The sequence below is a fragment of the Mesoplodon densirostris genome, chromosome 11 (genome assembly GCF_025265405.1).
Source record: "Mesoplodon densirostris isolate mMesDen1 chromosome 11, mMesDen1 primary haplotype, whole genome shotgun sequence".
Lineage (NCBI taxonomy): Eukaryota > Metazoa > Chordata > Mammalia > Artiodactyla > Ziphiidae > Mesoplodon > Mesoplodon densirostris.
The window spans coordinates 72281164-72295422 of NC_082671.1; the positions used below are offsets into that span (position 1 = coordinate 72281164).

At 47.9% G+C, this 14259-nt stretch overlaps 1 protein-coding gene across 15 annotated transcripts in view; it reads left to right on the forward strand.

Moving 5' to 3' along the window:
* RBFOX2 (RNA binding fox-1 homolog 2) overlaps positions 1–8056 on the forward strand; it is a 264510-nt gene extending 256454 nt beyond the window's left edge. For all 15 annotated transcript variants that reach the window (XM_060112852.1, XM_060112856.1, XM_060112854.1 and 12 more), the window contains 3 exons: positions 210–298; positions 756–828; positions 2526–8056. In XM_060112852.1, coding sequence (XP_059968835.1) covers positions 210–298; positions 756–828; positions 2526–2580 — 217 coding nt within the window. In that variant the 3' untranslated portion in view covers positions 2581–8056. The remainder of the gene's footprint in view (positions 1–209; positions 299–755; positions 829–2525) is intronic.
* Positions 8057–14259: the final 6203 nt, after the last annotated feature.

Below are 14259 nucleotides of genomic sequence, written 5' to 3' on the forward strand. Positions count from 1 at the left end.
AAGCAAATCCCTGCCTTGGGTGGAGCTTAATTGTACACTAAGGAATAACATGCAGACTGATGCAGTTTGAAACATTCTCTCCCCACGGATGTGTCTGTGTTCGTGTCTGTGTCTGCGTCTGTGTCCATCTGCGTGTGGGCGGGTGTGTGCTCGTCTGCCCCCGCCCCGGGGAGAGGCATGTGTAAAGTCAGTTCTCCTCTCTCCTGTAGGGTGGATACGCAGCCTACAGATACGCACAGCCCGCTACTGCAACCGCTGCCACCGCCGCCGCCGCCGCCGCCGCCGCTTATAGCGACGGGTAGGTGCCGAGATGGGGGCGGGGAGCTCCCGGCCGCCCCGCGTCACCCCCTTTCCTTCCCCGCGCCGTTTCCAAAAGGGCACTTAGCCCCCGGGACTGCCTTCTGAGCCGGGTTTTCCACAGGCCTTCTGCCTGGCCTCTATCCTGCCAAAAACCCAACGGCTCACAGGCTCACACTCCTCCCCTCCCTCCCTCTTGTTCCTGTGTGTTTCTGGCATTGACCCCAATTTCCCTCTTCCTCATCTCCAGTGCCCTTCTTTTCCATTTTATAGAAGTACTTCAGAAATTTTCAGTTGCTGCCTTTAGGAGTAGAACGGAGAGATTTTTTCCATTCTGCCAGTTTCCTAATAACATTCCAAGACCAAGTTACAAGTCCTTAGCACAGTAAAGCCCCTTAATTTTTTTTTTTTTAATCACTGTCTTTCCTTTATCTCTCTGATTGGATTTCTTTTTCCAGTTATGGCAGGGTGTACACGGCCGACCCCTACCATGCCCTTGCCCCTGCCGCTAGCTATGGAGTTGGCGCTGTGGTAAGTAGATGTGCCTTTTATTTTTTCAAACGTTTTACTTCTTCTGACTTTTACCTGCAGACTACAGAAGATCTAGGGAGGTGATAATTCAGCCCTTCTTCCATTGCCAAAGTATTAAAACCAATAGGACTGTCTGGAAATTTCATATCACTTCTATGTGTGTGCTGGTGTGAGCCCCCTGGCCTGGTTAAGGACAGCAGAAAGGAATGAGCAGTGACAGTCTGCCCTGAGTAACGGCATTGTTCGGGAGGAAGGAAGGGAACAGGTTGCTGTTTTATAATGGCTCAGATGTTGGACGCATACCTGTGGCAGAGTTTTACCGATAGGTATTCGCAAAGATTTGGGGCACAAGTCTCTCCAGTTTTCACAGTAAACGTTTCAAAAAACTTAACCTGTCTGCTTCAAATGTAGATGCCAAAGGATGTCCCTGCTATTCCTAAGCCTTCCGGCAGATAGTACTAAAAATCACCAAGCAAATGCCTTACAAAGATATTTTATTAGTAACATTTGTGGCAAAATATGGTATATTTCTTAGAAGTATACAAAAAGTCCATAGAGCTCATCTAGAATAATCCCCCTGACCAAACTCGAATCCCCCCTGCAGTATTTTTGTGTTGGCCTGGACACCTCCGGGGCCAATGATGGGACTCACTGGATTCAGCAAAGACTGGCCGGTCCACAGTGATACCTCCTCGTGCCAGACGTTCTCTACCATCCACGGTGTCACTGGCCAACGGCCCGGAAACACAGATGATGGTGTCTGAGAGGGAGGCGGAACGATGGTCACAGTTAAGAAATACAGGATGTGAGAGAGCCTGCCACTTCCCACACTAAACCTCTACCGATGCAGACCTGTAGACGGAAGGAGTAGGGTCCTGCGGGGGCAGGGGGGGGCGGGGTTTAGAACTGAAGTAGAGACGGACGAGACAAGGAAGTGATGGGAATTCCTGAGGTTTTATTTAGTGCCCAAGTGATATAAGTCCTGCACTAAAAGAAGGACCCAAGGAGCGATATGTTCCTAGGGAACTTTTGATTGAAAAAGATAATTCATTAGATTATGATTAAAGAAAGGAAAGAAGCCCACTTAAAACCCCAGTTTTACATATCTCATATATATATATATATAAAAAGATAAAAGTCAGATATGTCAAGAAACAACCTGGTTGGTATTTTTTATAAATTACAGAGGAAATAGACTTTATTCGTTGAAAGATTAACTCAGGTTTAAATCCAGCACCATCTCAAACGTGCAATGTGACAGAGATAGTGGTCAGAAGTAACGTGTTCTCCATTTTCAGGTAACGGGTAAGAAGGTAAGATCGTCAGTCTGCTTTAGGTCACGCTTGTAATGAGGTAATCAAGGTAAACAAGACCCATGCTTTTAAAAAATCAAACTATTTACAGACTTGTTTTTAAACTTCATTGAGTTGCTCTTCTGTGCTAACTCATATAAATAATGAACCATTAGCATACTCTCCCCTTGAGAATATCAGGTCAGCAGTAAATGTTTGGGCTATGGTCTGAGCATCTTAGAGGCAGAAGTTGGTTTCCTGACCTCATGTACTAGACAACATCTAACCAGTTGCTTTGAAGCTTCTAAGGAAGCTGTTTTTCCAAATCCCTCCTCAGGACATGTCTTCTTTTGTAATGTTTCTCTCATCAACCTTTTAATATTTTTGTGTCTTTAATTACTACAGGCGAGTTTATACCGAGGTGGCTACAGCCGATTTGCCCCTTACTGAAGTGACGTGAGACCCCTGCAAGTGGGACAGCCCCCCAGTTCATGAGGCCTGGCTATTGCAATATTTACTAGTAGAGGAACTCTATAGCAAGATGAAGAGGAAAAACAAACAAACAAAAAACACAAAAAAAGAGAGAATACTTTTTTATACCTCACTATGTTCTTTGAATATGTATTTTTCCTTTAAATTTCTGCCTTTAATTCTTTTGTTCCAAAGATTGTGCATTTTTTTCTTTTTTCTTTTTTCTTTTTTTAACTGTGGTAAAAAAAAAAAAAAATAACGCATTTCCATGTCTGTATGTCCGTGCTTAGCTCATTCTGTCAATCACGGAAGAGGCAGTTAATGAGGAAGGAGAGATATTAGGAGCTGATAAATGCGTCTGATCAGAAATCAGCAGACAGAATTACCAAAGTGTATCTGGTGCTGAATGGCTGTGGGACAAGCAGAAGTGGAAGAGATCTCTCTGCAACAGGATATCCTTCTAGTCTTCTGAGTTCTGGTCTTTGGCAGGCAATTCTGATTGGCTGTGGCTGGAATCCACATGCTAATAGACTATAGGAATGTGTGCTGGCAAAGCAGGAGAATCACTAAGACACTTTCCTCTCCTCTTCCCTCCTGTCTCCTCATTCTCTTTACAATCATTTTACACGCAAGGCCTGAGACAGTTGGCATCGTTTTTGGAATTATAGTATTAATATTTCCAGACATGCGCTCAGACTGTGGATAATAAACACCTCATTAGGAAACCAGTCTCGGAATGAACTCTGGAGTATGAAAAAGATCCCTCTTTTCTTTTCTGTAAACCCTAGCATTCCTGCTGGGCTGCTTTTCCTTTCATCGAACCACAGCTTAGCTCATCTCTCCTTTTATTAACACCCTGCTCCCATGTCCTCGAGATTCAGGAATTTAGGACCCAGGGACAGAAGAATAAATAGCCAGTGGCCAGATTTCCCCGAGGTGTCTGGGCACGGCTTGAGGGCTAGAAGTACAAATTGTCACGCGCCAGTGAAGAGGGTGAGGGCAAGAAAAGGGGTGTTAGACGATGTCAGATTAAGGCGCCCTGATATTCCCGATCTTTCTCTTGCATCAAAAAGTCAGTACAAAGTCGAAAACATATAATAAAGGCTCTGGTGGCAAAAGATAAAGCACCGAGCCCTGGATCAGCTGTCCCTAGAGGTCTCCGTGAATAGGGCATGTGAGGGCAGGCAAAGGCACTTTGTACAAGCTCCAAAGCCATAGGACTTTTCATCTTCCAGAGCCTTTACGAGTCACTTCTGTCCACAGTCTGGAGCCCTCGTGGCCATTCCACCCAGCTTCTCACTATCCTCCAAAGACACCCAGCTGAGCACCTGGACCACTTGGTACTCATGAACACTACAGGACGTGAAACAAGCCCCTGAGGCTGCTCCCCTCCCGTACAGGAATGAGGGTCTGAGATGGCCAGGATCTCATATGTTGCCAGGAAGAGTCATGTGGTGGCCACCACCGTGAGTCACTGCTATCACTGCCTGGCTTCGACTTACCTATCATCAGACAGGGGAGAAAGTGTTTCTCTTCTAGCTCTTAGCTGTTAAAGGCAGGGGTCCTGCAGCATTTCCAAAATGAAGGCATTAGAAAATAGAAAAGCACGGTCCGTTTGGCTCCCTGGTCTATTCACATTGGTACTAGGGTGACCTTTCACCCGAGGGATAGCTGCTAAAGGGAGTAAGTAATTCAGAGACATGGAGCTTCTGGTTTGTTATGGGTTTGTTTTGGTTTGTTTTGTTTTGTTTTTACTCCTGCCTCCACCCGTGTTCTTGACTGATACTGATTCATGTCCCTGAATTAAAATGACTGACATACGACAGCATCAAACATTCTTTGTAAGGAGAGGGATCTGGGGGTGGGGGACTGGCCTGTCGTGTACAATACATATCTTCTCCCCTTCAGAGTCCTCTCTCTCCTAATAACTGGGAGGGAGGCTTCCCTGAAAGTAGGGGAGACGTCAAGGAAGCTAGAGGCCTCGATGCAATTCTTACTGATTCTGGGGAGGAATGCACAGAATAGGGGACACCAGATTGCCCGGTCCATTGGCCATTTTTAAGGGTTCCCCTCCCCAAGCCAAAGTTTGATTTGTTGCTGTTGAGACAATTTTTGTTGTGTGTGTATATAAATATTTTAGTTTGGGGTGTGGGAATGGGATGTGGGGCTTTCACAGGTCTAGGGAATGGGGGCAGGGAGGATTTTTTTCTTTCTTTTGCTTTTGTTTTGAGGGAGAGCTTTTACTGAATGAAGAAACTGAAATTTTGTGTCCTGTTCAAATAGGAGCCATTCTCACAAATGGCAAGCCACTACTCAGTGGAGACAAGGCCAAATTCTAAATGGTTGTATCCATAGCAGGGGAGGAAAATAGGGCAATGAGTTAAAGAATTTTCTATTCTTTTTTTCCAGAAAGAGGGAAAGATGATGGGAAAGGCAGAGAAGGCAGCTTCCACAGCCCTTTTAAAAGAGGCAGAAGCCTGAGCTTTTGTGCATTTCAGTTCAGCTGGTTCTGGCTGAGGACTCTGTAGGCAAGCTCTCTTTTCCAGCGGGCCTCTGCTGCATTTCCAGGGATGGTTTTAATACTGCTTCCTTCAGCTCCTTTTACTAAGAAAGACTAAATAGAGTTCTGCTTGTTATTAAAGGGCCTTTGGTTTTCAGTGTCATCACTGAGAATTGGGGCTCTCAAAGCATCAACCTCCCCATCAGCTTTTGAACTTTGAGATTCCATACAGGCAACTTCATCAGAGGCAGGTTCCTCGAAGCATCAGTGCTTGTTTATTCCTGACTCTAGTTCCCACTGGACTAAGAAACTGAGTCAGAAGAGAGTATGGCATCTTGTAAGTTTGTTAGAGGATGCTGGTGAATAATTCCAGAAAATGTATCCATGCTGAATCAATTTCGACAGCTTTACTGTAGGTCACGATGTGAACTTCTATACTAAGCATCTTACTCTTAGAAGCTGGGCTCCTTTCAGGAGCCCTCTAGTGACCACCTTTATCTGAATATCCCTCTTTCAGCCCAGAGAGCTATCCTTAGAGCTTTTCCAGAATTCCTTATATTACATAGTTCAGCTCCCACTGACCAAGATCAGCTGTTGTGATTCGTCACTTTTAAGGCTCTCAGTTTTTTACAAAGCCCACTGTCACCATCCTCCTTCAGCAGCCACAGTTGGAACTGAGCCGATATTATTTTTCCTTGAAAAAGAAGGGGACTGGAGCTCAGCTCTTAGTTTAAGGGGAGCTAGTGGAGCTCTATTCAGTAGAAATCAATGATAGCAGCTTTCTCAAAAGTGTGACTCCTCAGGGGCTGAACTGCTCTTAGTTTAGGTTCTACTTTCCTAGAGCTCTAGCAGATAAGTCGGTGAATCACTACCACCCTGTAACTAGTCACATAGCTTCCAGGTAGGAAGGAGGTGTAAACTCGGGATGGAAGCAACCCCAAGGATCTGCAGGAAGGGCTGGATGGCCTCCCTTCCTTCTGGCGGGAGGATGAGGCCAAGGGAGGGAAGCAAGGGACAGCCCAGAGGGCACTGTAAGGGAGGAGGGGGGGACCATAGGGACCGCCCCCTTTCACCAAGCCCAGCCACTTCTCGGCTGCTTGCAACCCCCTAGCACAGAAACAGTTGCAGAATCGCAGACTTGTTTCCCCCAGAAAATAGGAGGAAAGGGACTTTGGGGGGTGGGGAAGGGGTAGTGGTGTTTTAAAAGCATAAGTTACCTGTTTGCACTGTTTTAAGATAGGAAAAAAATAGTGGGCAAGGTGAACATCCAACGTAAATTTGTGTGTTTTTATTTTGTCATGCTCTTGAACATGTTTGACCGTTTGTAGTATCCACCAGTGAAACCTGATTCTCTGTTGCATAAAACACGATTTTTTTGGAAATGTTACTGTCCAAAAGCCTCTTCCCTCCCTTCCCCCTTTGCTGTGTTCTTCCTTCATCCTCGCTTGACTGATCAACCAGGCAATAGCCATCCAGGAGCTAGAGCGTGAAGCAGGGCCCTTCCCAAGTAGACTCTGGGTGTCCTAAGCCAGCATGTGCCCTCTGGTTTAGCGAGTGCCGTTGAGTCCCTAGCCCCCATCTTTAAGGCTTACAGACCAGGCTGCAGCAGGTTCTCAAATTCCCGAATCGGATGCACTAGGAAGGAGGGCGGAGGGGAGTCCTCGAATATGGCGGGTGGCCGCAGTAGCTGAGTTCTCCATGTTCCCGGAACTGTAGCCAGTTACAGATTACTCAGGAAAACGGTCGATCACTTCAGCCATGGTAGTGCTGGTTGGCAGGGCTTGGTAACGGAGAGAACTGCTCATCGGCCACAACTCAAACCTTGCCTTTAAGGGGATTGCCAGCCGGGGCCCCTCCGCCTGGCAGTGACACACGCCCACCAGTGTGGTGAGGGCTCAGCTCACACCAGCCAGCAAAAAGGGAACAGCGATGCTCTTCTCTCCCCCCTACCACCCACACCTGTTACCAACGCCAGATTCCCAGGGGGTGCATACGTTTTTGAATTTTTTAAAAATGTTTTTTGGTTTGGTTTTTCCGGGGACTGATGAGTGCTTTAAGCAACGTCGATACCCCACCCAGACCCCCAGCTTTGTCATTTTCTTGTATTTTTCTGTTCACAGTATTGTGTGTGTGTGTGCTTGTCTTGGCAGCTCATTTTGGCTGTATTATATATCGAGTGATGAATTGATCCTCCTTTTTTTTTCCCCCCCTAAGGGATATGAATTTTTTTTTCTTGTGTTATAATTCTGCTTGTGAATAGCTGGAGCAAACCTGGGGCTGACACACGTAAGCTAGGGCTGCAAAGTGCTGAGAGAGCCAGGCAGGGTGGCTTGTCCCTGACAGGCTGACCCACCTGAGTCTCTGAGCTTTTCAGTCCAAATCTCTGCAAGGCTAAAAATGCCACCGAACCTCCCCTCTTGTCCCCGCTCCCCGTGGCAGGGACGAAACCATCCCTACATGCAACATGCAGTTTCTCTGGCCCCCTCCCATTGCCATGGCAAAACAGGTACCTATGGGGCATGGGGGCATCACATGGGATGCTTGTGTAATCGACCACCTCGCCTTTTCTCCCCCCTCCCCACTCCCCCACCCCCAAATCTTTTCCTAGGACACCCGAGCTGCTTGCCCAGGGTCCTGTTTCCCTACAAACTCCAGAGAAGCACCCAGGGCTTTGTGACAGTCTCTAATTCCCTCCCCTTCTTGTTAAGAATCATATTGTATAGTAGCTTTCAGACCATACAGTATTCATTGGGTTACTCCTATTATTATCAAGTAGCTGGAATTGTGAAGGTCGGAGTAGTTAGATCCTTAGCTTTTATTCCTTATTTTTTTTGTATTACTATCCATGTGTATAAATTATTGATCATGTTGCTGGCTTTTATAAACTCTAAGCGAAGGAGGAGCACTGCCTCTGCCTTTGCAAATGGTAATGAAGCACTGTTTTTAAATAAAAGGAGAAACACCATTCTTCGCCCTGGGCTGCGTGTGTGTTGATCCTCAACGACCTCTGTTGCCTCCCCCGTGCTCCAAAGATAGAACTTGGATTTGACTTTTGTAAGATGGAAAAAAGGCGGCAAACACAACGCTCCCTGAATGAGATGAGGGGAGAGGGAAACACAGGCCGAGGCTGAGGCCGCGGGACCTGCCCTCCGGCTCCTCCAGTCTTGGCAGGAGCTGTCTTCCTGCTTCTGCCCTGAAATCCCTTCCGCTTCGCTCCTTCCCTTTTCCATCCTCTCCTGTGTCCTCGCTGCCGCCCTCACCTGCCTCAGAAACTGCCCTCCAGGGGGCGCTTCCCTTCTGGCCACCTGTCACCTCTCCCCTGGCTCGGGCCGCCACCCAGGCTCCCACACCTTTTCCTTCTGTATGGGGCCTGGGCCTTTTCCTCCTTCCCTGGGCTTCCTCAGCCACCCCTCCTGCACTGGTTTCTCTACCAGGAAGTCCCAAATCTCTGATTCCCCCCCTAAGTCTGCAACTCCCTAACACCACTCAGATCGTCTCCTTTCCTGTTTCCGGGAGGAATGGAGGCCACGGGATCTCCTTGATCTAGACACCTACTTGGACGCACACCCATCCTTTCCCGTCCTTCCTGTTTTACCGGGAGAGGCGTCTTCCGTCAGGCGCTGTCCCCACACGTCCGTCCTTTCCCACCTTCTTGGGGACTTCGCTCCATCGTCCCTCCCACATGAAGGTCAACCTTTTACTTCCTCTAGTCCCTGTGGCATTGAAACATGCAAATAATTTTGCACGATCCCAGTCCTCTCCTTCATGACAAACTTGTGGAATGAGTTTCTGCCACCGACTCCAATTCCCAGCTCTTCACCCGCGACCGGCTGGCCTCTCCCTCCAGGACCCTGAAGCTGCTCCCGCGTGACGCCAGCAGGTGGCGCCTCCCCCGGGGCGCTGACCTGACCTCCAGCGCCCGCGCAGCCGGGCACTCCCGAGACCCTCCGCCGCTGCCCCCGACACAGGCTGGCGCGTCTGCCCTGCTCTCCTGGCCTGGCCTCCCTCCTCCGTCTCTTCCCCAGCAGCGCACCCCACGCCTGCTCTCGACAGCCACCCGCTACAGTAGCAGTTGGATCAGGACGTGCTTCTGTGAAAGGCGGCCCCGAGTCAGTCCCCGTCCTCATCCGGGTCTGTGGCCTGTGCACCAGCTCCCCCGCTAGTTTATCCGCGGCGCGTCCCCCTGTACTAGAACGGAAGCACCCGGAGGTCGGCAGCTTTGTTCTGTTCAACTCCTGTGTCTCTGGTGTCTGCAACACACAAGCATTCAATAAATACTTGTTGAATGACATTTTTCAATCTCGGATGTAAGGTGATAACACAGCCGCCACCCCCAACCCCGCCTTCTCCGTACGGCCACCGCTGCTGATGATCGCGGATGCCGAGAGCCCTTTCCACGTGTGCTCACATCACCTTCATCTTCCCGGCAGCCCCGCGGCAGGTGCTGGGTGTCCTCCTCCTCAGGTCCCGGCGCCTGTGCTTCTTGCTCGGTGTACCAAGCAAGCGAAGCCCTGACCTCGCTTTCCCAGGACCTTTCTGGGGTGGCATTTATAGCGAGTAACCTTGAGGAATGGGGGGTGGTGTATCCCCGGGGACGAAGAACGAGTCTGCTTCCTACCTGCTCTGGAAGGGGTGGCTGCCCCTCGCTCAGGACTCCTCAGCCGCCGCGCACACCTCCCGGGGAGCAGCATCCACCCCGTCCCACACACTGATGCTCTTGCTGCCAGCCGGGCCGGGAGCAGTGAAGTCCTTTGTGTCTGACGCAGAATCCATAAGGCTAACAACTTCGGCAGAGAGAGAGATCAAATCCCAGACTCACCAGTATTGTTATTCCACATGAAAGATGAGGGAGCCGAGGTGTGGAGAGAGGAGATAACCTGTCCCTTGAGTAGGAAGCAGCAGAACTGGGGTCCCAGCCTCTGAAGTCTGCGCCCTTCACGTCTGGGCACTGGCGTTTCTAGTGCTTCTCCAGTAGAAACCCCTGTAGAAACCCAAGAGCTGGCACTGCATCCCGTGTCTGGCTGACGCTCTGTCCCTTTTGTAGGGCCTTCTTCCTCTACTCCAAGTCATGGTGTTCCCCAGGTCATCGGTCTCCTGTTCCCCTGAAAACTCGACACCAATTTCTGGCTAAGGCCGTGGCCGGAGGCCATAAAGCTCTCCAAAGTCTAGTCTCGTCCAGCTGCAGCCCCAAGGCTCCTAAAATTCAATATGTTGACATCATCTTTCTATCCAAACCTCTTAATTTCCCTCGGTCAGTAAATTGGATAACAGTTGACGATAACCATGTTAAAATCCTAAAGAAAAAAGAAAGAAAGTAAGTGGGAAAAAAATCTTGCTCAAAAGAAAGTGTACCGCACGTTTGTCTTGAGTGTGTGTGGATTCTTTTTTTTTTTTTTTAATTGGAGTATAGTTGCTTTACAATGTTGTGCTAGTTTCTTGCTGTGCAGTAAAATGAATCAGTCATACCTATACATATAGCCACTCTTTTTTAGATTTCCTTCCCATTTAGGTCACCACAGAGCACTGAGCAGAGTTCCTTGTGCTGTACAGTAGGTTCTCATTAGTTATCTATTTTATACATAGTAGTGTATATATGTCAGTCCCAATCTCCCAGTTGAGCACATTCTTGATCACTTTTCACTGTTGCATTGCCCCATTCTCCCTGAGCCCAGCACCCCATTCCAACAGCGCTCCTGACCCTAGGACAGCTCTGCAACCCCAGGCCCACTCCCTGGCGGTGTCCAGAATTGCTTGGTGATGTGGGGAATCCTACATACACACATAGGCACACACCATGGAACTGGGTCCAGAAACCCAAAAGACTAGGTGTCATGGTTTTCAGCCATGGCTAGCCTCATGGACGTGGCCTCCCATGAAAACACACTCATTCTCCTCCCACTGTGACCTCTGTCACTAGTGAGGGTGAGACTGTATTCATTCAACTGATTGAAGAAGCTAAGACCAGCAGACCATGAGTTGGTCCCCTTTTTGAAAAACTGTTTAATTTTGATGTAAATATTATCTATTCTTTCCAATTCATAAAACAGTAATTCACATCATAGGAATTACATCAAAGGAAACGGGAAAAGTAATGAAAATTACCTCTAAATAACCATAGCTGCAGTGTGACCTTGCTATACTTCCTGCCAGAGTTTTCTTTTGTTTTCTCTACTGCCAGGTTTGAGAGATGTGTTTCCCCTGGTTAGGTTCTAAGTAAGAAAGTGGATATACAATTTTCACCCGGCTTTGTTCACCTAACTTGCTAAGATAAACATTTTCCATGTTAATCCGATTATTGACTCTCCTGGACATCATCTTGATCACTACATAGAGTTCTCTCCAGTGGATGAATACTTTGTATTTAACGGGTCTCCTAGTGTTGGAACATTTCAACCATGTCCAATTTTTCAAGATTATAAATTCTTCTGCAATAAAGGGATAACTATCTCTCAGTAACAGCTTTTCTCAAATCACCGACGTTTCCTCTCAGGACACTGGGAATGTAGATCAGAGCTCAGCAGCGCGGTGCGGCCGTGATGAGAGATGGGGTGGGGGCAGGGCAAGGAGGGGCGTGGAGGACTCGCAGAGCATAGTTGATTTTAAAATAAAGGGTTTTTTTAAATTTTAATCATAAATGTACTGTATAGTTATATACAATTTGGAAAATACATATGTTCTGAATGTCCCAACGTCGGTTGAAATTCACATGAATACTTAGGTCTTCTTGGTCTCCAACCCCATCTGTACACTCAGAAAATCTGGTCTCTGACAAACTTCCCTTCTACCCCAGGTGTTTCTGGCGTCCCCAGGGGTGATCAGGAACCACGTCAGGTCTGCCTCTGTCATCATTGCTGGGAGCATCTTCGCAAGCAGAAGTTTCTCGAGTTTTCTTAGTTAGTTAAAGTCTGGTATTGTTCCACGGAGACAGCTTGACCAACTAGGGCAAAAAGGAGAGGAAGTAGTGTACTCATTTCTGTAGCATCATTGGGAGCTCGCAAAAGGTTTGCCTGAGCGCCCAGATGTTATAGGGCTGGGCAAGGTAGCGCTCTCCCTTAAGGCACCCTGTCCTTGTCTGCCTCGTTCACAGCTGGGCCTCGCATGATGCCCGGCACAGAAGTGCTCAATTAACATGTGTACATCAGATAACTAAGTGAACGGCACCTCTGGCTGGAAATGCACGCAGGCAATGGGCAGAGAGGGTTCAGTGAGGTGACTGGCAAAGGCCCAGGCCCAGGACTGCACGTGGTGGGAAGAGCATTGCAAGGCACCAGCTTCTCACGATCAGGCGCTCCCTCCCCTTCTCCCACAGCCCGCCCATCCTGGGAGAATGTGCCCCCCTGAGGGGCTCCCGCAACACCCCGTCCCCTTCTTCCTCCTCGTGTCCTACCATTTATCTCTCCTCCTTGGTAACGGCTTATCTGGGGTCCATCCCCCTGCTGGGGCCCCAGTGCCATTAGAGCAGAGACTGTATCTTTTCCCACGATCTCCTCAGTGCCCTGCGGGACCTGCCCTAAGCTTGTGCTCTGTGACAGGAAAGGGAAGACGAGGGCAAGACCCTTTGGAAGATGAATCCTGTGTCTCACAGTTTACCCCCCAAAACTTCCCCTGGTTATCAAGAAGCTAGGATATGTACCCAAAGAGTAACAGCCTATTGATGCAGTAGAGCCAGAAGGAAGCTCCCCGTACCTTAATACAGTGGTTCCCAAACTCAACGAAATTACTTGCAGATCCTTGAAAACCTCCCAAGTCTGGATCATGTCCCAGATCAGTTAAATCCCTATCATTGGGAAGTAGGACCCACTCACTCATCAGTATTTTTTGAAGCCTTGCCAAGTGATGCCAACACGCAAACAAGTTTGGGAAATCCATCCTTAAATCCTCGGCCCCTGTCAAGGCCTCACTTAATTAAAACCTTTTGAATGAATGAATGAATGAATGAAGGGAGGAGAAAGGGGAGGGGCAAGATAGGGGGAGAGGATTAAGGGTACAAACTACTATGTATAAAATGAATAACCTACAGGATATATTGTACAATGCAGGGAATATAGCCAATATGTTATAATAACTCCGAATGGAATAGAGTCTTTAAAAATTGTGAATCACTATATTGTACATCTGAAACTTACAAAATATTATACATCAGTTATGCTTCAATTAAAAAAAAAAAGGCTAAGTTAGCATTTTCTTTGGGATATCTCTGTACGCCTAGGAGTTCAGCCCCTTCCCAACGTACATCTTAGAGCTCATCTGTACATAGATGGCAAAGAAGCATAAACTTCCCAGCCACTCTTGGTAAGGGTGTCTGGACCATTTTCACAAGAAAAATTGTGATGCTGCATCCAGGCTCTTTGAGAAAGAATGTTGCCATTGGTCTGTGATGCTTTCTGAAAGCCCAACACAGAAGATAATTGGTTATCTTTCTCCTCTTTCACAGAGGAAAAAGCTGGTCCCAAGGGTGGCGTGACTTTTCCTAGATTATAAGCCAGGTGGTGATGGAATTAGGGTAAGAACCTAGGACTACAGCTTCCCAGAAGCCTCTCGTCTGCCTCCTTTGCTGGTTGAGGACAATATTCTTCTGAGAAAAGAAAAATCCCTCTTCCTTCACTCAAGGACGGTAGAGAAACATGTGCACAGGCACATTGGAAGTGACCCAATTAACTCTAGTCAAAGCCGGTTCATCAGCCAGCGGCAAATGGAGAGGACTTTGTTTTGCACTAACTCAGTATTAACGGGAGCCATGGGGGAAGAATCTAAAGAGTGGACGGAGGCCAGGCCAAGGTCACAGAGACAGAGAATAGATTGTTCCTGTCCTGAAAGGGCAGGAGAACTCTAGTTTGCATGATTGTGAAGATCGTATAATTTAAGAGCTTGGAGTAGCCCTGCAACTCATTTTATAGAACTTTATGGACCCTTCAGCAACAGAAGTACAGCCTGTGTTAGGCAGCAGTCCACTATGAGAATAACGCTTCAGCTGAGTGCTACTGGACAGTCTGAAGGTCATGGAAAGGTAAGTCTCAGCAGTTTGGATCTCAAGGCCAGACCCAGATATTCTTACAGCTTGGTCAAGGGTGGAGGAAGGCTGGGGAAGGAGTGTTCTGGATGACTAGGGAAAATGCAGCAAATTCTGCTACTAGGAATCATCATCTGACAGGCCGTTTGGACACCTGC